The 21,339-nt window shown below is 39.1% G+C and overlaps 2 protein-coding genes across 2 annotated transcripts; one reads left to right on the top strand and one right to left on the bottom strand.

Moving 5' to 3' along the window:
* The first annotated feature begins 7,008 nt into the window (after positions 1-7,008).
* Positions 7,009-7,953, top strand: LOC142446321 (olfactory receptor 5B12-like). The gene has a single exon (XM_075548086.1). The coding sequence runs from the start codon at positions 7,009-7,011 to the stop codon at positions 7,951-7,953; it is 945 nt and encodes a 314-aa protein (XP_075404201.1).
* Positions 7,954-14,437: 6,484 nt separating this feature from the next.
* On the bottom strand, positions 14,438-15,385 carry LOC142446320 (olfactory receptor 5B2-like). Its single transcript, XM_075548084.1, has one exon. The coding sequence runs from the start codon at positions 15,380-15,382 to the stop codon at positions 14,438-14,440; it is 945 nt and encodes a 314-aa protein (XP_075404199.1). The 5' UTR covers positions 15,383-15,385.
* Between the last annotated feature and the right edge of the window lie 5,954 nt (positions 15,386-21,339).

Raw genomic sequence — 21,339 nt, 5'->3', positions numbered from 1 at the left:
ACTTTAAATGTAGAGAAAAATGTTAAAGATTTGAAGCGGTTTTCAGGACCTGGTTCATTTCCAGAATTTGAATAATCTGTGTCATTAATTCAAATTGTTTGATGAGAAATCAAGAAGATCCTCTAATCACCCTTCTCTGGATGAGAGGTCTCTATAGTACCAATAGCAGAACTGAAGAGCAGACCTGGGTGTATTCATGCTTTTGCTATGACCCTCACATACCTAACCATCTCTCCCACCCCTACACTCACATTAAGACCATACTGTAGATGTGGTTGGTGCCATGGAGTTGATTCTAGCTCCTGGTGTCTCTGTGTGACTGAGAACTGTCTCATAAGGGTTCGTCATGGCTTTAATCTTTAAGAAAGCAGAAAGCTAGGTCATATTCCTGAAAAGCCTTTGAGTGGATTTAAACTGTCAGCTTTCCAGTAAGCAGTCAAATGCTCAGCTTTTGTGCTAGCAGGGCTTTTTCTAGGTACATATTATTTTATTTATTTATTTATTTTTAATTGAAAGATCATTTTATGGAGTGCTCTTTCAGCTCTTTTACCAATCCATACATCAATTGTATCAAGCATATTTGTACATATATATGTCTCCATCATTATTTTCTAAACAATTACTTTATTTGAGTCTTTTGTATCAGTTGCTTTTTCCCCTCCCACCCTCATGACCCCTTGATAAATTATAAATTATTATTATATTCATATCTTACACTAACCCCCGTCTCCCTTCCCCCACAGTTTCTGTTGTTCATTTTCTTGTGGTGGAGATTGTTATGTGTCAATCATTGCCATCGGCTCCCTCTTCCTCCTCTTTTCAACCCACATTCCCCCTATCCTCCTACTATCACTACTCCCATTTCTGTTCCTGGATCCCGGGTGTTGTGATCTCTTATCTGTACCTGTGTACATACTCTGGTCTAGCCCACAGTGAAAGGCAGGACTGGAGTCATGATAGTGGGTGGTGAGGAAGCCTCAAGAAGCCAGAAAAATATTGTGTGTTTCATCGGTGTTATACTCTGCCTTAGTTTACTCACCCCTTCCATGTGACACTTCTTTGAGAGAATATCCCATCGTCTATAGATGGGTTTCAGATATCTGCTCTGAGCTGCCTCATTCTCAACAATATGGTTTGTTTATTTGTTTGGGGCCTTCTGATGCCTGTTACCTGATCTGTCAACACCTCATGATCACACAGGCTGATGTGCTTCTTCCATGTGGACTAGTTGTTTATCTGCTAGATGGCCACTTGTTTAACTGCAAGCCTTTAAGACCATAGGTGCTGTATCTTTTGATAGCCAAGCACCATCAGCTTTATTCACTACAGTTGCTTATGTACTCATTTTGTCTTCAGCAATTGTTAAGCCCATATTAATGAGTATTTGACAGAATAGAATTAAAGTCTGTCTTTGTTTTTGGTTATCTCTACCCTTAACTATCCTTATTCAGATTTCAAAAAATATATCCACAAGAATTATATTTACATGCACATACTCTTTATTTTTCAAATCAATTTTATTTAAAATCCCCCTATTTTAGAAATTTCACATCTCACAAAACTGTCAGTTTCCCTTTGATTTTCATATATTTACCGTATATTCAGCATATAAAAAACTGAATAAACTGTATAACTAGATCTACTAATTCGATTCTAAATTTCTGCAATAGGAATTCATTTCTAGAGACTTTTAAATATCTAGATAATATTTCAAATATTTCAAGTAAATACAACTTTCAGAAGTCATTTTGGAAGGAGTGTGAAATTTGAAAATAAGTAGAGATTGCCCAGTAGACTTGGGGGAGACTGGAAGAGATAATATGCAGCATTATAGATAGTTCAACTATATATATATATATATATATATATATATTTTATATATATATATATATAATTCAGTGGCATTGATTGCATTCAAGTTTTGCAACCAACCTTTCCTTCCTGTTTTTATGTGTTCCTCTCCCATTTACATAAACTTGACACTTTAACTTTTTAGATGTGTTTGTCTATTTAAGATCATAAAGAAAAAGCTTCAAGAGAGAACAATGCTCAAGGGAGCCATTCTTTACTGATCAAACAAAGCTATTGGTTGGTCTTAAGACTTTAAAGGATATTTTTGGTTCAAAGTTTAAACATATCTCTGGGAAACTGTGTGCGGGTTTCATCCATTCTGGTAGCACCCAAAAGTCTGTATTCTATGAAAATTTTAATTTTTTTGTCAGCTAACTTCTTTTTTATATAAATGAAAATTTTAAATTCTTATATGCACTCTCCCCCTTTTGATTGGTGTTCACCTATAGAATCTTTGATAGAAATGTTCAATAACAGCCCATTCAAAAAATTCACTGCCCCTGAATCAATTCTGACTGATAATGACACCATAAGACAAAGTAGAATTCCTTCTGTTGGTTTACAAGACCAGCTTCACAACAGAAGAACCCCTTTTATTTCTCCTGTGAAGTAGCTTGTGCTTTCCAACTGCAAATCCTGCAGTGAACAGCTCTCAGTGTGACCATTCAGCCACCCAGGGCTCCCACAGAGCTGCTGCTGGCTTTCTATCGCTGACCTTATAGTTAACAGTTCAATGAGTGAACCACTATGCCAACAAAAAACAAAACAAAAGCCACTGCCTTGAATCAATTCTGACTCACAGCAACCATATAAGACAGGGTGGAACTGCCCCCGTGGGTTTCCAAGACTCTATGTAACTTTACAGGAGTAGAAAGTATTATTGTTATCCTGTGAAGCAACTGGAGCCACAGCCCAAGGCATAACCAATAACCCACTATACCACTAGAGTGTATTAATAGAAGATAGGAGAGTTTTTAAAAAAGGAAAGCAATGTATTGAGAGAAGATATAAAACTTTTGATTTTATGTTTCTCTGGAAGTCTTATCTTATATCATCTGAACTTCTAACTCCAAACACATCAATGATACTATTCAAATGATAATAACTAAGAAATTACCTAATATAATTTTTTACATTACTAACTAACTTTGATAGTAGGACCCCTGGTGGCACAATGATTGCATTGGGTTGCTAACTACAAGGTCAGCAATGTGAGTCCATCAGATTGTCCTTGGGAGAAATTTGAAGCTTTCTACTCTCTAAGAGAGTTACAGTCTTAGAAACCCATAAGTGTAGTTATACTCTGTCCTATAGTGGCACCATTAGTTGGATTCGACTAGATGACAGTTGAATTTAATTTCAGTTTTGAAGTTTCATAATAGATTGATAGGAAACTTACAACTCATTGATATTTTGTGCCATTCAAATTCATCAAGTCTATAAATGGTGGAGCTAGAATTTACATCAGAAAGACTATGCACTTGTATCATCCCCCACTATCATGATCCCAGTTCTACTTTACAAATCCAGCAAGACCCGAGGATGTACACTGGTACAGATAAGAGCTGGAAACACTGGAAATCCAGGACAAATAAACCTGTCAGGACCAATAATGAGAGTAGCAATAACAGGAGGGGAAGAGGAAGGTAGGGCAGAAAGGGGAACTGATCACAATGATCTATATGTCCTCCCTAGGGTTGAACAACAGAAAAGTAGGTGAAGGGAGACATCAGACAGTGTGAGACATGAAAAAAAATAAGTTATCAGGGGTTCATGAGATAGGGAGGGTGTTGGTGGAGGGGAGAAATGAAAAGATCAAACCAAGGGCTCAAGTAGAAAGAAAATGATTTGAGGATGATGATGGTAACAAATGTACAAATGTGCTTGACACAATGGATGTATGTATGTATGAATTGGGATGAGTTGTATAAACTCCCAATAAAATGATGTGTTTTTTAAAAAAAGACTATGCACTTAGCTATTATTTTACAGTGGGTTTTATTCCATGTATATGGATATCTATTGTTATCACTTGTGCTGCTGTTGAATAATCATTTGACTGCTACACCTCAAGGTTGGTGGTTCAAACCCACCAGCAGCTTTTGGAAGAGAGATGATGTTCTGCTTCTTTAAAGATCTAGTCTTAGAAATCCTGTGTAGAATTACTAAATACATCCATTTGCTGTACTAGATCTGTCAGTTTGTCATACTGTGGTGGTGGCTGGTTTGTTGCTGTGATGTTTGAAGCATCCAATGGTATTTCAAATGGCAACAGGGAGTGAACAGGATTCATTGGAGCTTCCAGACTAAAAACAGACAATAAAGGACTCGCTACCCACTTTGAAGCAAGGACCACTGAAAATCTTATGCATACCTTTGAAACATTGTCAGATACTGAAGGCCAAACAATGGAAGCAGAACATTGCAGATAGTGTCGGAGAAGAGGCCCCTCAATTGTGACTGTGGAGGAGCTGATTTTTCAGAGTGGCGTCACCATTCTGAGAGTAAGGTACAGTCTGTGGGAGAGGAACCTTCGGAGTATTCATCTGCTGATAAGGCAAGACTGAAGATCAGGAGAAACAGATACAAAAATCTGCTAATGGTCATGACATGGAGTATGTGAAGCATGAATTTAGGAAAATAGGAAGTTATCAAAAGTGAAATGAAATGCATAAAGATCAAGATCCTAGGCATTAGTGAGCTGAAATGGACTGGTGTGGCCATTTTGAATCAGAAAATGCATATAATTTAATATGTTTAGAATAATGAAATCAAGAGACATTACTTGGAGTTCATGGTCAAAAAGGACATTTCAAGGTCTATTCTAAATAAAGTACAATAATGCCTGTGATAGGATTATAAGTATCCACCATGAAGGAAATCCAATCTAGGCAACCAACATTTAAATTTATGCACCAACCAACCATAAGAGATACTGGTGAAAAAATTAAAGAATTCTTCCAACAGCTTTAGTCTGAAATTGACCAAACATGCAATCAAGATGCATTGATAATTACTGTAGTTTAATGCAAAAGTTGGAAACAAAGAGATAGGAAGAGTAATTGAAAATATGGTCTTTTTCATAGAAATGAACCCAGATATAACGTGTTAGAATTGTGCAAAACCAACAGTTTCTTCAAAGCATATACCTTTTTTCAACAACACAAAAGGCAACTATGCACACGGACATCCCCCATTACAATGCACAGCAGTTAAATTGACTACACCTAAGAGAAGATGCTATGGAGAAGTTCAATTCCAGAAACTAAAACCAGACCAAGGCTGATTGTGAAGTGAACTATTAATTATTCAGATGTAAGTTCAGGATAAAGCGGAAGAAAATTAAAATAAGTCCACAAGAGCCAAAATATGAACTTGAGTCTATCCCACCTGAATTTTGAAAACTTATCAAGAACAGATTTGCTCCGTTGAACATTAATTAATGCCAAATACTTGATGAGCTGTGGGAGGACATCGGGAACATCATTCATGAAGAAATCAAAGGTCATTAAAAAGACAGGAAATAGAGAAGAAATTAAAAGTCAGAAGAGTGTTGGAAACTTGCTCTTAATTGTAGAGAAGCTAAAGCAAATGGAAGAAAGGATTAAATCAGAGTTGAGTAGAAAGTTTCAAAGGTCAACTCCAGAAGACAAAGTCAAATATTATAATGGAATGTGCAAACACCTAAATTAGAAACCAAAAGGAAAGACACACTCAGCATATGGGAAACTGAAAGAACTCAAGAAAAATATCGAGCTTCGAGTTAAAATCTTGAAAGGTTCTCTGGGAAAATATTGAACCACACAGCAACCATCAAGAGAAGATGGCAAGAATAAACAGTCACTGCGCAACAAGAACCAGTCAACTGTCCGCCATTTCCAGAGGGAGCCTATGAGCAAGAAGCAACGGTGCTGAAGGAAGAAGTTCAAGCTCACGAAATGAATTAACCAAAGACAAGGTTCTAGGAATTGATAGGACACCAACTGAAACTTGGACTGAAACCCAACTGCATAAGGAAAGCTGTCAAAGAATCGATGCATTGAATAGTGGTGCAGAGAACAGTGAAGTACCACAGACCGCTAACAAGGCAAACTGATCTGTCTTCCAGAATGAAGGCCATAGTGTTCCAAAGAGGCACTGATAGCACGACTTCCACTTAGAAAATGTGGACTTAGTGTCAGGAGATATCGGTTCCTGGATCACACTTGGTAAAGTGGAAGGAAGCAAAAAAAGAGGCAGGCTGTCCACAAAGTGCATGGATACGGTGTGCATTGACACCAGGGGTTGGGACATAGGAACCAATGCAAGGATGGCCAAGAACCATGCAGTGTTTCCTTCTGTGATGCATGGGGTGCTATAAGTCATGACAGACGTGAGGGGACCTAACCACAACATAGCAGGACTCAGAATCAACTCGAGGGCGGTGGTTTTGGTTTGGAGTCTGATTTGGCACAGCCTATGTACTTATGATACAGTGGGATCCTTCAGGCTTAAGCCATGTTTTATTTGATTGTTTTTAACTGTTGCATAAAACTGTTTTCACGCATTGCAAACAAAGAAAATTGAGAGCTGACAAAAACAACAACAACAAATTACATCCCAGCTTAATTCAGTTACTATATTTTAGTCAATATTAGCAAAATTCTGAATCAATGATAGAAAAAGATGAATTGAAAGAGTTTCCCATTCTGGTCTTTAAGTAATCTTGTGACCTTGCATTATTCACTTTTCTTCTGTACACTTCATTTCAGAAATCCTCTTAGCTGGAACCCCCTATAATTTAATAAAGAATCCATTCATGTGACTGCAGCACTGTTGGAGTAGTGGGCTTAGTTTGGGCTGCTAACCACAAGGTCAACAGATCAAAACTACCTATAACTCTGCTGAAGAAAGATGCGGCCTTACGTTTCCATCAAGAGTTAGTCTCAGAAACGCACTAGAGCAGTGCTACTCTGTCCTTTACAGTCACTGTAAGTCAGAATTGACTTGATGACAGTAGGTTTGCAGTGGCCATGTGAGACATCAAGGGAATCCTGATAACCATGGTAATAATAAAATTAGATGTATCACTGATGTCCGCACATGTTCTCTCCTCTGTCATCCTGATTCTGTTTTCTCATTGCAGCATGACAGCCACTTACTTTCCCAGCGGTCCCTATGGAGAACAGTTCAGAGGCGACAGAGTTCATTCTCGTGGGGTTAACCAGTGACCCAAAGCTGCAGATTCCACTCTTCATCATTTTTCTGATCATCTACTTCCTCACTCTCGTTTTCAACCTGGGGATGATCCTGTTGATCCTGCTGGACTCCCGTCTCCACACTCCCATGTACATTTTCCTCAGCAACCTCTCTCTGGCTGACATCGGTTATTCCTCAGCTATCACTCCCAAACTAATGACAGGATTTCTCATAGGAGTCAATGTCATCTCTTTTAATGACTGTGCCACTCAGTTCTTCTTTTTTGCATTTTTCTCCCTTATTGAAAGCGACCTGCTGGTGGTCATGGCTTATGATCGTTATGCAGCTGTGTGCAGACCCCTTCATTATAACACCCTGGTGACGACAAATGTGTGTGCCTGCCTGTGCTTAGGCTGCTATTTCTTTTCTCTCCTGGATGGATGCATCCACACTTGGAACACTTTCAGGCTCTCCTTCTGTAGGTCCAATGTGATTGATCACATTTTCTGCGATATTCCTCCTCTCGTGGCTATCACGTGCTCCGACATCCACACTGCTGAGATTATTACCTTTTTCATAGTAGGTTGCAATGCCTTCTTTTCCCTCACTGTAATACTGTCCTCTTATGTGTTAATATTTGCTACAATCTTGAGGATGCGCTCAGCAGAAGGACGCAAGAAGGCCTTTTCCACCTGTGCTTCCCACCTGACTGTAGTCACCGGCCTCTATGGGACAATCATCTTTGCTTACCTAAAGCCCAGCTCTGGAAACTACATGGACTTAGATAAATTGGCATCTATGTTCTATTCCATAATCCTCCCCATGCTTAACCCTCTGGTTTACAGTGTGAGAAACAAAGAGGTCAAGAGTGCCTTTATAAAGGTTATTGGGAAGGCAAAGTCTTCGATGGGATTCTTATTCTAATTATATAGAAACCATCACATGTAGGCTTCATGCAGCTCAGACACAAATATAACTTCAGGAAATTGTAACCTTCTTGTCCCATAAGTACCCAAATTCTTGGAACCACTGCCCAGCTCATTATGAGACATACAAAAGGAACCTTCTAAAATATGAAATCTTAGGAAAATTGCTTCAGGAGAAAATACTATGCATATACAATTTTTGTTTTTAAAGTCTCTATTGAATCTCATTGCTTTGTGTTTATATAATCAAGACACACTCAATCACATGCCCACACAATCATAACTTATCAGAAAACCAGAACAACCTCACACAACTGAGAAATTAGGTTAAAAATAAATGACAGAGTCTACTTTTACTCTAGAACTTCAAACCTTACTGGGAATTGATGTATATTCTTAAATATACACTTAATAGAAACACTTCAAAAGGCACTAAGACAGGCTTCCAGAAATAGAATGGAATGATAAAATTATTGTTGCTTCTCTGTTTATTTTTCTTGATGATTCCATCTCTCTTCTCTTCAGCAGAATTCATGATCCTGAATGTTAAACCAGACCCAAGATACTATTTGTGCTCTCACTACTTGTGCCTGTACGACTTAACAAAATATTGCTTGGTTTGGGACTTGTTTGTGACCTTTCTAAACAAATACACAAGGAATCAGAGTATGTAAATTGTTTGGAGATATTTATATTTAACCATATTGATGTTACCAGTGACAATTTATTTTGTTGGTATTTAATATTTCATCATGTCAATAAATTGTGGGTTATTTATCCAATGCATTGTTTTCTCCTAATTATTACTTCTATGTACTGTACTCTGAATCTCCATCCTAGTTTCCATGTACGAGACATCTTTTCTCTTTTTTAGGGATGAACATTGTAGTAAAATATCTGTGTAAGGTGGTGACTATTATGTTCTACTTTTAAGATAATGTGGAATCGTGTCACAAACTTGTTACTGCTATTAGGTGCCATCGAGTTGGTTCCAACTCATAGCGACCTTATGCAAAACAGAGGGAAACACTGCCCAGTCCTGTGCCATCCGCCTACTTGTTCCTATGCTTGAGCCCATTGTGCAGCTACGATGCCAATCTGTCTTCTTGAGGGTCTTCCTCGTTTTTGCGGCCCCTCTACCAAACATGAAGTACTTTTCCAGGGACTCTCTCCTGACAATATGTTCAAGGTGCTGACGACAAAGTCTCCCCATCCTGACCTCCAAGGAGCAGTCTGGCCAAACTTCTTCCAAGACAGATGGGTTTGTCCTTTGGGCATGCCATGGTACTTCCAATGTTCTTCTCCAGTAAAAGGACTTGATTCTTCTTTGGTCTTCTTTATTCAACATCCTGCTTCCACATGAATGTGATGCAGTTGAAAAGATCATGCGTTAGGTAAGGTGCAACTTAGTCCTTAAATTAGCATCCTTGTTTTCCTATGCTCTAAAGACTCACAAACTCACAAGCGAGCGAAAGCATACATTTTTGTAAATCTATGTGAACTTTATTCTTGCTCTGTCTCTAAAACAACAGGGCATTGACCAATACAAATGTTGCTAATCAAATTATTTTAAAATGGATTCATTTTGTATTTCTCTATTAACTCAACAAAGCATCTTTTATACCTTTAACACTATTTCTCCTTTTTTTTCCTGAAGATAGAAATTCAAATTACAATGCAATTTTTATATCAAGTGCTTATCATTCACTTTTGCTTATTAATTTGAGCAGCATATATAATTTTGTAAACCATTCCATCATGATTGTGTGTTGCAAATACCTCAGCTCACTGTGTGGCTTGTCTTTAGCATTTTCAGGGCATTTGGTAAGGCCAAAATTTTCCATTTGAATTTCATTCAATTTATCAATTTTTAATTGTTAATTTAAACTGTTTGTATCAATTTAGGAAACCTCCCTAAGTGGAGACAAAAGGATATTACTTTAAATTTGTTTCCCAGTGGTTGACACTTTGTCTTTCTAATTTGCGTTTTTAAACACTTTCATTGGTATATAATTCGCTTACCATATAATTCAATAGTCCAATCACATTAAGAAAAGCTGTGCCATCATCACCACAATCTAGAACATTTTCTTCTTTCTTATACTCATCACTTTGAACTCCCCATTGGACCCAACTTCCCCTGACATTCCGCCAAGGAACCATTAATCTAGTTACTGCCTGTACGGATTTACCTCTGAGGAATTTCATATAGAGAAAAACATTTTTAAATTAACAATAATGAAGTAAAACTGATAAAACCTTAACCAAAAACAAAGCAGAAAAGAGTAAAAATTTGAATAGATTTAAAAATGGATTAAAAGGGCAATTAGATGGTAATATGCTAAATTTTAACCCAACTACATTTGCATTAACCCGCTTTCCAATGTATTCTGCATGATAACAAAACTATTCACATCCCTATCTATTTAATCAAACTTGCTATCTTTTACTTACTATAGAGGTAGAAAGTCAATATATTTTACATGGATAAGTACTTTTTCCCACATGATATTTTGAATAATCCCTCTTTTCTGCCTTTATCACCAATGATTTTCAAAATTAAATGAGTTTACATGCTAAGCTCTATTTCTGTAATGTCTATCATGTTTTCATTTTTTGGTCTATTTCTTTGTTAACAGTTTGAAAATTTCCATGGTTTATGGTAAAACATGCTATCATTAAGAGCATCTCTCTTTTTTCTTCAGAAAATTCTTGTTTGGTCATCATTCTCTATTCCTCCACCTATAGTTTAAAATAAATTTGATTGGTTTCTATGGAAAATATATTGGAGTGGATTTGAGTTCAAAAATAAGTCTGATGGTGGTACAGCTCTATGCTTGCCCAATTCTCATTCTTCTTAGGCATTTCCCTCTGTGTTCTCTGTGCTTTAACACTGCAACAACGGCCTCAAACCTAGAAACAATTGTGGGGATGGCTCAGGAACGTGCAGTTCCATCCTGCCATACATAGGGGTGCTATGACATAAAACTGACTGCATGTCACATGACAACAACAGTAACAAAACCACATGTATTTAGTACCTCACCACTCTGGAGGTTGAAGTGTGAAATGTGTTTCAATGGGTCAAAAAATCAAAGTCTTGGTGACTATCTCTGCTGCCTAGTGGGAGAATCTATCCCTTCTCTCTCTGAGTTTCCAGTGGTAGCCAGCATACCATGGCTTGTAGATGCATTACTTTAAAGTCTGCCTTTTTGATTTTATTGCCTTCTCTTCTTTGGTCAAATCTCTCACTCCCAGTGAAAATGGTATCTGTGAATGTGTTCAGGGCAAGCCAAGATAAACTGGGATAATCTTCTCAAACTCCTTAATTTAATCATCTCTCCTAAATTCTTTGTTTCTACTTTAAGAATCATTCACATATTCGAGGAGTTGGGCCCTGGATAGATACTAGACGGCCATTATTCAACCTACCACAGGCTATATGGGAACAATATGCACTGTTTTGAAGCCCTTGTGTAGGATTTTTACATTTTAAGGTAAAAATGGTCTGACAGAAGAAATATCCTCATAAAGACAGAACTGACTGTGTGTTGTCTCACAGTGCTACCAGAGAGTCAGCATGCCCTGGCCAGTTTATTTAAGTTCAATCTCATAGATACTCATATATTAAACTTCCAATCAGCTACAGACAAAAAAGAAGACAGAGGTGCACATGCCCATGGGAGCTTTTAGTACATAATTGAGTTCCCTCGAGATCAAAAGTAAGTGCTTTAATATTGCCTATTATAATAGCACAGTGAATGTATATTTGCTACATTTTGCTTACTGTTGACAGGTTATTTTGTGTTTACATTCCATGGGAACATTTAGAATCATTGTGGCTATCTGTGTAATCAGTATGTATGAAGCACTTTTCCATTTTAAAACAAATATTGAAGATGTGTAATTATCACATAGTTAATGTTTCTCATACTTTACTAACTAGTCTTTATTTTCCAGTTTATAAGATACCATTTCTAGATAAATATTATGAAAAGGGTTGATTGAGAGAGTCCGCTTGATAATATGATTTCTAGAAAGTGGGGAGCATAAGAACTCTAAGTGAGGAATATAAGAACTATGTCAAAAAGCGGGCCGTGTAAGAACTAAGCAAGGAATCTTGGTGATGCAACTGTTAAGTGCTCACCTTCGGTTTTGGTCTGGGTACATTAGAGAAACAAATCCACAGATACTCATATGTATAAAAGAGTGTTGTCTATAAAGGGCAAGTGCACATCAAGAAAACATCCCAACCCAGTGCTGCCCAAGCCCACAAGTCCAACATTAACCCATATGTCTAACGTCAATCCACAAAGTCCACCTCCATCTCACAAAACATACGCAATGATGCCAACTGCAGGAGGAAAGCCGAGTCAGTGAGCATGTAAGCATCTCAGCTCTGGTAGGGGTCTCCACAGCACCCAGGACTGTATCAGCATAGGTCCATGTGGTTTCTTGGGAATGTCTTGCAGGAAGTGAGCCTTGCCAGCTGGAGCAGGGAACTGGATAAGGCAGCTGTATCCTGGTTCGATAATCACAAAGCAAGAGACTTGAGAACTAGAAAGGTGAAGATGACTGAGCCATTTATCTCTCCACCCTTCAATTAAGCTCACATGTGTTTATCGGCCAGGTGGGTACAATAAACTTTAACTATATCACCTTCTATCAGAAAAGTTGGTTGTTCAAACCCAGTCCGTGGCTTCGTGGATGAACCATCAGGTAATCTGCTCCAATAAAATTTACAGTGTAGGATGTCCTATAGAAAAGTTCTCTGTCCTACATGGAGTCACTGTGATACATAATTGATTCAGCAACAGCTAGAAATCCCAAGAACTAATGAATCTATAGATAAAAATATTTCAATAAAGCATAAAATTAACCATGACTCTTGAAATGATGTAAAATCTATATGGAAGATGTACATTATGGGTAATGCATTATAACTACCAATAATTCAAAGATTCCACATATCAATATAGTTGAACCTAAAACATAATTTGTTTATGTACATTTGATAAATATTTTCTGAAAATAAACTATAAATCAGATACTTGTTTAGGTCCTAAGGATCGTGTGGAAGAAAACAACAACAATCCATAAATCCACTCTTCCCATGCATTCAGTTGTAGGGGTAAATAATAAAACACAGTGAATGAATCAACATAAAATAAGGGCGTGTTGCTAAAGCCTGTGAAGAAGGATGCATATGAGAAGAGACAGTGTATATGAGAAAGGAAGAACAGCAATTTTCTAGACGATGATCAAGGAATACTTCGATGGCAAGGTAGCCTTTAGGAAGAAATCTGAAGTGAAAGAACACTCCAGTCTAAGAGAACAGCGACTACAAAGGCCCTGTGGCAGGGCTATGCTGTGAGTTAAGAAGTAAGAAGAAAACCAGTGTGCAAGAAGTAGACTGAAAGAGTAAGAAAATGACCAGAGAAAACATAACTCAAATAAAGTATGCGTGAGCAGCATTAGTGATTTCAAAGCATTTGCAGACAGGAAGATAGGCAGCATTATTCATGTTTTCAGGGTATCTTACACATTGTTGTTGATGTTTCTAGCTGTCCTTGAATTGACTTTTGACTCCACATCCAATTCAGCAGAGCATAATCGCTTTGTGGGGGTTTCAAGGCTGCACTTTTCCCAGGAGCAGGTCGACAGAGCTTTGTCTCCCTAACTCAGTCACTAGGTGTCTTCAGCCAGGTGCTTAGCCCTAGTCCCCCACCGCTCCTTAGAAATTGGTATTCAAGTACAAATAAGTAGAAAAATGTTCCTATTTTCTTCTTTATAATATGGCTATTTTGTTCTTTGAAAATGATGATGCGATCATGCTGTTTCTACAAATTGGCCCAGGTAAAACAGAAATATTAATTCATTACCAATAAATTTTATTTCCAATAAAAAATATGCCAACCCCATAAAAAGAACCTACTATCATTGAAAATATATTTCATTGTTACTCAGTTAGGCCTCTTAAAACAGGTATTCAAGGGAAGAAATATGATCACATGGAATTTTAAATCCTAACACCAAAATCAATCACATCCTAACACCTAAATCTGTCAATTGAATTCATTTTATGAAAACTACTTACATCTTACTTACCTCTGACAAATGTCCCATGAAACCAATTGGGGCATGTACATGCCTTCCATGTACTGATTTGCTTATGCCCTTGTTTTACATACATGTTTACATTCCAATGTGATAGTAAAATTCATGTGGAATGAGCAATTAAATCAAATGTCATTAATAAGGTTTGTGATGAATGGAATTTCTTAATCTTTCCCTGAGAAATTCTCATTCAGGCATTACATTCTGGGCATTATGTTTTCTTTTTTATAGACAACAGTCTTTTGATGAAGCAAGATTAAGGGTATCACCTCAGCTAGTTAAGATTAGGGTGAGTCTTCAAATGTGAGTCAATGCATCGAGAAGATCTGAGATCAATCAAACCAGGTTATATTGATCCCACACCACTAAAATTCCAATCCCAGAGAAAATTTTGCCTTCTCAATCATCGTCTTAAATGCACTTTTGACCTCCTTGTTCCTCAAGCTATAGATCACTGGGTTCAGCATGGGGATGATTATGGAATAGAACAATGAGGCCATTTTATCTGTGTCCATGGAGTGACTGGAGCCTGGCTGTAGGTACATGAAGATGACCGCCCCATAGAAGATGGAGACTGCAGTGAGGTGGGACGCACAGGTGGATAAAGCTTTTTGGTGGCCCTGAGTTGAATGCATCTTCAAGATGGTAATGAATATGAGCAGGTAGGACATCAAGATAACGAGAAGAGCAAAAAAGACATTGAAGGTTGACATAAACACAAGAACCAGCTCACTGATGTGTTCATCAAAGCAAGAAAGAGCCATGACAGCTAGAACGTCACAGAAAAAGTGCTGGATCGTGTTAGAGCTGCAGAAATACATACTGAAAATGTCCCCAACATGGATGCAGGCATTCAGGAAACCACAGACATAGGACCCTATGGCCAGACATGCATATACCCTAGCCGTCATGGTGGTGGTGTAGTGTAGGGGCCTACACACAGCTGCGTAGTGGTCATAGGCCATGGAGGCCAAGAGGAAATTTTCCACAGTAGCAAATCCTACAAAAAAGAACATTTGCGTGGCGCACGCATTGTAGGAGATGACATTGTCTCTTACAAGGAACCCAGTCATGACCTTTGGAGTCACAGAAGAGGAGTACACACAGTCCACTAGAGAGAGGTTACTAAGGAAACGGTACATGGGAGTGTGAAGGCGAGAGTCCAAGAGAATCAGCCCAATCATCCCCAGGTTTCCAATCACAGTGAAGAGGTAAATAAAGGTGAACAAGATAAAGAGTGGGATCTGAAGTTCTGGAACATTGGTCAGACCCACTAGGATGAACTCAGTCACCTCAGTATGGTTCTCCATGGGATACAAGACATGCCCTGTAGTAGGGAGAAATAAAGGAACTGTGGGTAAACAGAAAATATATTTCATTCATAATATATACATGTATGTACCTCTGTATATATGTAGTACTCCATTATTTCCATGCTTCATTATGATAGTAGATTTTCTTCACCATACTCTAATCTAAATTATGGATTTGGACACAATAAAGTGGTGCATATATTCTATATAGTTAATAGACTGTTAAATAGGAGATTCCTCACAAATCATATAGCCAACTTCTCACTTGTGTAAATGAAGAAACTAAGATATAGGAAGAAGATATAACTTGATCATAGACACATATTTTCAGTTAACGCATCCCTAAATTAAATCACCTGAGTCTATTAACAATTCAAGTTATTGTTCACATTTTAGATATGACTCTGGGATATTTTCTTCTAAAATCTATGCATATAATGTTTAACATCAGTGAGCTATAAAAACGTTGTGGGGAAATACCCTTATCTTTTCATTCCATTTTCCCATAAAGTTTTTAAAGCCCCCTCATACATTTATTTATATGCACTTAATCCCTTCAACACATCTATAAAAGGTAGATTATTTTGTGCAAATTCACATGAGTGTCAGAAGAGCTTACTGAGCTTAATAGATTGGTTACCATAACCTTTTAATAGAAATATATTTAAATTTACATTGAATTAGGATTTCATTTAAATTCACATTTCCTTTGTGCCTTCTAGTATGTAAAGGCGGTGTGGTAGGGTAAGTGTACCTATAGGGTCACATACAACCAGCAAAGACAGGTCTGTGATAGTCATTCACTGTTCCGGAAATGGACGTGGCAACAATCAGGGTTTCAATAAGTTGGTGAGTGTCCTCTCTGGTAGGCCATCCCTCAATTGGCCTTGCCGCACATGAGGTGCACTTGGAACATTCTTCCTACCTTCCTGCCTTCCCAATTCTCTGCAAGTCTTTCCATAAGAGAATAGCCTCTCTTTAGCTTAAGCTTCCATTCAGATCCATATTTGAAGGAATTTCCATATCTAAAATTACTTCTTAGCTGGAGCACATCTACCCAGGATGGACAATTCGCAGGTCCATAATTTCACTGCACATCTGTTTTATGATAAGCTCCTTGTATATTTTTTTATTTGAATTTGAAACCTTTGTCTGGACACCACTCGACTGTTGTTTGTCATACTGTGGTGGCTGTGTGTTGCTGTGATGCTGGAAGCTATGTCACTGGTGTTTCAAATACCAGCAGAGTCACCCACAGTGAATAGGTTTCAGTGGAGCTTCCAGACTAAGAATGGACAACGAAGAAGGACTCAGTGCAGGATTGTGCACTATTTCGTTCTATTGTGCATTGGTTCACTATGGGTCGGAACCGACTCGATGGCAACTAACAACAACAACAACAACTATGCTCTATCATTTTCCTCTTCCTTTGAGTCAGTTCTCCTAAATCACTAACTTCGATGGCATAATAACAGAACTTGTACATTTCATAAGGAGCACTTATAGTGACGTATTACTTAATTGCTGGGTTACTAACCAAAAGGTGAATGGTTCAAATCCACCAGCTTCTTCTCAGGGGAAAGTTGTGACCTTTTTGTTTTCTAGCAGCTTTTGAGGAGAAAGACAAGGGATCTGGTTCACTAGAGATGATCTCCTAGGAAAGCAAATAGGTCAATTCTGCACTGTGATGTGCAGTTCCTTATGAAATAAAAATCAACTGTACGACACACAATGGCAGCAACAACAGCATAACTTATAGAGTGCTCTAGAGGCGTGTTGGCACAATGGTTAATCCATGAGCTAATAAAAACCCAGCTGCTAAAACCCACCGGTAACTTTCTGAAAGAAAAGATCTGACAATCTGCTCCCGTAAAGGTTACTAACTAGAAAGCATGGGGACATTTTACTCTGTCATAAAGGGGAATTATGAGTCAGGACAGACTCAACAGTTCATAAGAATAGTAGTACTATTAACAAGATCATTATAGATACAGGTATATCTCACATGAAAAGAGTCAGGGAAGGAGCCCCGCTGGTACAGTGGTTAAGCACTTGGCTGCACAACAAAAGGTTAGCAGTTCAAACCCACCAGCTGCCCCCAGGGAACTGCGATGAAGCAATCTGCTGCCGTCAATACTTCCGGGTACAAAGCCTTATGGGGCAGTGCTACTCTGTCCTACAGTATTCCTGAAAGGAGCCATGGTCCCACAGTGGGTTAAATGTTGCTGCAAAGTAAAAGGCTGGCAATCCAAGCACACTCAGAAGAAAGATGAGACTGTCTGCTTTCTTAGAGATTCACATTCTTGAGGCCCTTGGGAGCATCTAGTCTACTGTGTCCTTAAAAGGTCTCAATGAGTCAAAATGAATGACAGTAACTTCGTTGTGTGACAGGGACTGTTATTTGTGGAGGGGAGTTTTTGTGTTTGTGTGTGTGTGTTAGTCTTCCTTAATCTTCATTCACTAAAACCTTACAAGTAATATGATCAATGTTTTACAGATAAGAAAATGTAATTTGAGAGCTTTTGTTATTTCCTAAAATTATATATCTAGATTCATGATTAATAACTAATTCTCATGAATTTCACTTCACAAGTGTCATGTTATAACTGGGCTAGAAGTAATTATAAAGATAACAGATGTTCTAGAAGTAGGTAGAATGATGATATTAGAGTGTGAAGAATATTAAAGTGAAGTATGCATCTAACTAATTTCAAAATTATCATCTGGAGTCTAAAGAACTGCCCATTCAAACTCACCCAACAGTGGCATGTTAATAGATACCAAAATTATATCTTCACCCACTTAGTCACAACAACATCTACTATTTTGCCCATATTTAGGAAATAGCATAGTGTTTCATGAGTATCCCTGAAATCTCTCCTGAGGGAAATATTTTATCATTGATATGCTAGCCCGACAAAATAAACAGATAATCATGGCATCATATTGTGAGCTCAACTAATAAAAAGATAGATATCCCCTACTTTTTTGCATGTATTAATTATCCTTCCCACACAAAACTTTATATGGAGTATATAAGCTTACTTTGATGCTTGAAAAATAAAAGTACTGGCAATTTGAGTCTTAGATCTTTGATTCTACCAGAGAAAACGATAAAAATCCTACTGAAGAAGTTTTCTTGTCGATACTGCTCAGTAGTATCCGCTGAATTACCATTTATCCTATGCCAAAGTCAGGTTCCTTATTTATGAAATAGAGTAAATATTATTACCACACCCATATACTTCACAGAATTGCGGCTGAAAAGAGTAAATGAAGGAAGATCTATAAAACAGTTCAGTAAAAATCATCATTTTAACCACATTCAATGTCGTATTTATCTTTTTTTTTTTTCGTACCAAATGTTTTTTTTTTTCTTCTTTTACATTTTATTAGGGACTCCAACAACTCTTACCACAATCCATACATATACATACATCAATTGTATAAAGCACACCCATACATTCCCTGTCCCAATCATTCTCAAGGCATTTGCTCTTCACTTAAGCCCCTTGCATCAGGTCCTCTTTTTTTCCCCCCCCTCCCTCCCTTTTCCCCCCTCCCTCATATGCCCTTGGTAATTTATACCTCGTTATTTTGTCATATCTTGCCCTATTCGGGGTCTCCCTTCCCCCCTTCTCTGCTGTCCCTCTCCCAGGGAAGAGGTCACATGTGGCTCCTTGTAATCAGTTCCCCCTTTCCAACCCACTCACCCTCCACTCTCCCAGCATCGTCCCTCACGCCCTTGGTCCTGGAGGTATCATCCACCCTGGATTCCCTGTATCTCCAACCCTCATATGTACCAGTGTACAGCCTCTGTCCTATCCAGCCCTGCAAGGTAGAATTCGGATCATGGTAGTTGGGGGGAGGAAGCATCCAGGATCTGGGGGAAAGCTGTGTTCTTCATCGATACTACCTCACACCCTAATTAACCCATCTCCTCTCCTAAGCCCCTCTATGAGGGGATCTCCATTGGCTGACACTTGGGCCTTGGGTCTCCACTCTGCACTTCCCCCTTCATTTAATATAATATATATATACACATACATATATACATATACACATAAATACACATACATACACACACTTATATCTTTTTTTTTTTTTTTTTGCATGATGCCTTATATCTGGTCCCTTGGGCACCTCGTGATCGCACTGGCCGGTGTGCTTCTTCCATGTGGGCTTATTTGTTTCTGAGCGAGATGGCCGCTTGTTCACCTTCAAGCCTTTAAGACCCCAGACACTATCTCTTTTGATAGCCGGGCACCATCAGCTTTCTTCACCACATTTGCTTGTGCACCCATTTGTCTTCAGCGATCCTATCATGGAGGTGTGCAGTCAATGATATAATTTTTTGTTCTTTGATGCCTGGTAACTGATCCCTTTGGGACCACTCGATCACACAGGCTGGTGTGTTCTTCCATGTGGACTTTGTTGCTTCTGAGCTAGATGGCCGCTTGTTTATCTTCAAGCCTTTAAGACCCCAGTCACTATCTCTTTTGATAGCCGGGCACCATCAGCTTTCTTCACCACATTTACTTGTTCACCCATTTTGGCTCCAGCTGTTGTGTCGGGAGAGTGAGCATCATAGAGTTCCAATTTAATAAAAGAAGGTATTCATGCATAGAGGGAGTGTTTGAGTAGAGGCCCAAGGTCCTTCCGCCACCTTAATACTTGACCTATAAATATAGACACAAAGATCTATTTCCCCAACCTCCTATATATATTTGCATGTACATGTCTGTCTAGACCTCCATGAATGCCCTTTGACTCCTAGCTCTTTCCTCCATCTCCCTTGACCTTCCTCCTGCCCTACTACCATGCTTCATTGCCACCTGGGCTAGAGTATACCTCTTCTCTAAGCAACCTTACCCTTGATCATTTCCCATCAGGCCTGCCACTCCCCCTTCTCTACCCTTTGGGGTCCCATGTTTTTCCCTTGTCCCTGGGTTTGTTAACACCACTTCCTTACCCCCCCCCTACCCCCCACCCCAGGTCCCCCCGGAACTGTCGGTCCCGTTGTTTTTCATCCAGATAGTTCATCCAGCCTGTCCTATTCAGACAGACCTGTGGAGTCACTAACATGCACGAAAACTAGACAGAGGAACACAAAGCAACAGTATACAACCAGACAACAAAACAACCAAAACAAACCACTGAAAAAGAACAGAACAAAACAGTTCACAAGAGAAAAGCTTGTAGTTAGTTCAGGGATCTTTGCTGGCCCTTAGGAGCGTTTTCCAGTCCAGTCTGTTGGGGCACCACGCCCTGGCCCCAAAGTCCACTTTCAGCATTCCCTGGGGACCTTGCCACTCCATTCCCTTGCTGTTCCGCTGCACTCCCCCAGTGCATTGCCTCGGTGTGGTGGGATCAGGTCAGGTGCAATTCCCACACTGTGTCTCCGGTGCTGTCCCCTGTATCGCCCTTAGTCACTGAGGGGCATCATGTCTCACCGTAGGGCCAGCCATGTTGTTCTCTCTGTGGACTGGCTGCTCTACTCAGGAACATCATCATCACGGCCTGGTGGGCCAGGCTGTGCTCCACTCTCTCCTCCTGCCCCTTCATCTGCTCCCGTGTGCTCTGATCAAATATGTCCATCTCCCATAGCTGCAGGGTCAATGTCGTCCTTTGGAACAAGTTCTTTTTGGGGGAGGGGCAGGAATCCACTTAATTTATGGTGCTGGGGCCTGCCTCCCAGACCTCTCCACCGGTTCCGTCCTCCACGCCGGGATAATGCATTCACACCTTGCGACACTGGGTTGAAGTCTGGTCCCACTTTCCCTGTGGAGATATAAACAATACCCTCCCCTTGGGTGGATTAATGCCCCATTTCTGTCATGCTGATTGTACTTACCTCAGGGGACTCATGTTGTACCTGTCCCTTTGGGACTGGCTTACCTCGCTTAGCATAATTCCTTCCAGCTCTTCCCATGAAGTAACGTGTTTCATGTGCT

This window comes from Tenrec ecaudatus, chromosome 4 (genome assembly GCF_050624435.1).
Source record: "Tenrec ecaudatus isolate mTenEca1 chromosome 4, mTenEca1.hap1, whole genome shotgun sequence".
Lineage (NCBI taxonomy): Eukaryota > Metazoa > Chordata > Mammalia > Afrosoricida > Tenrecidae > Tenrec > Tenrec ecaudatus.
This window is presented reverse-complemented; position numbering and strand designations above follow the sequence as displayed.

Coding starts and splice junctions, on each gene's coding strand:
- LOC142446320 (XM_075548084.1), bottom strand. CDS start 15,382: ATGGAGAACCATACTGAGGTGACTGAGTTCATCCTAGTGGGTCTGACC.
- LOC142446321 (XM_075548086.1), top strand. CDS start 7,009: ATGGAGAACAGTTCAGAGGCGACAGAGTTCATTCTCGTGGGGTTAACC.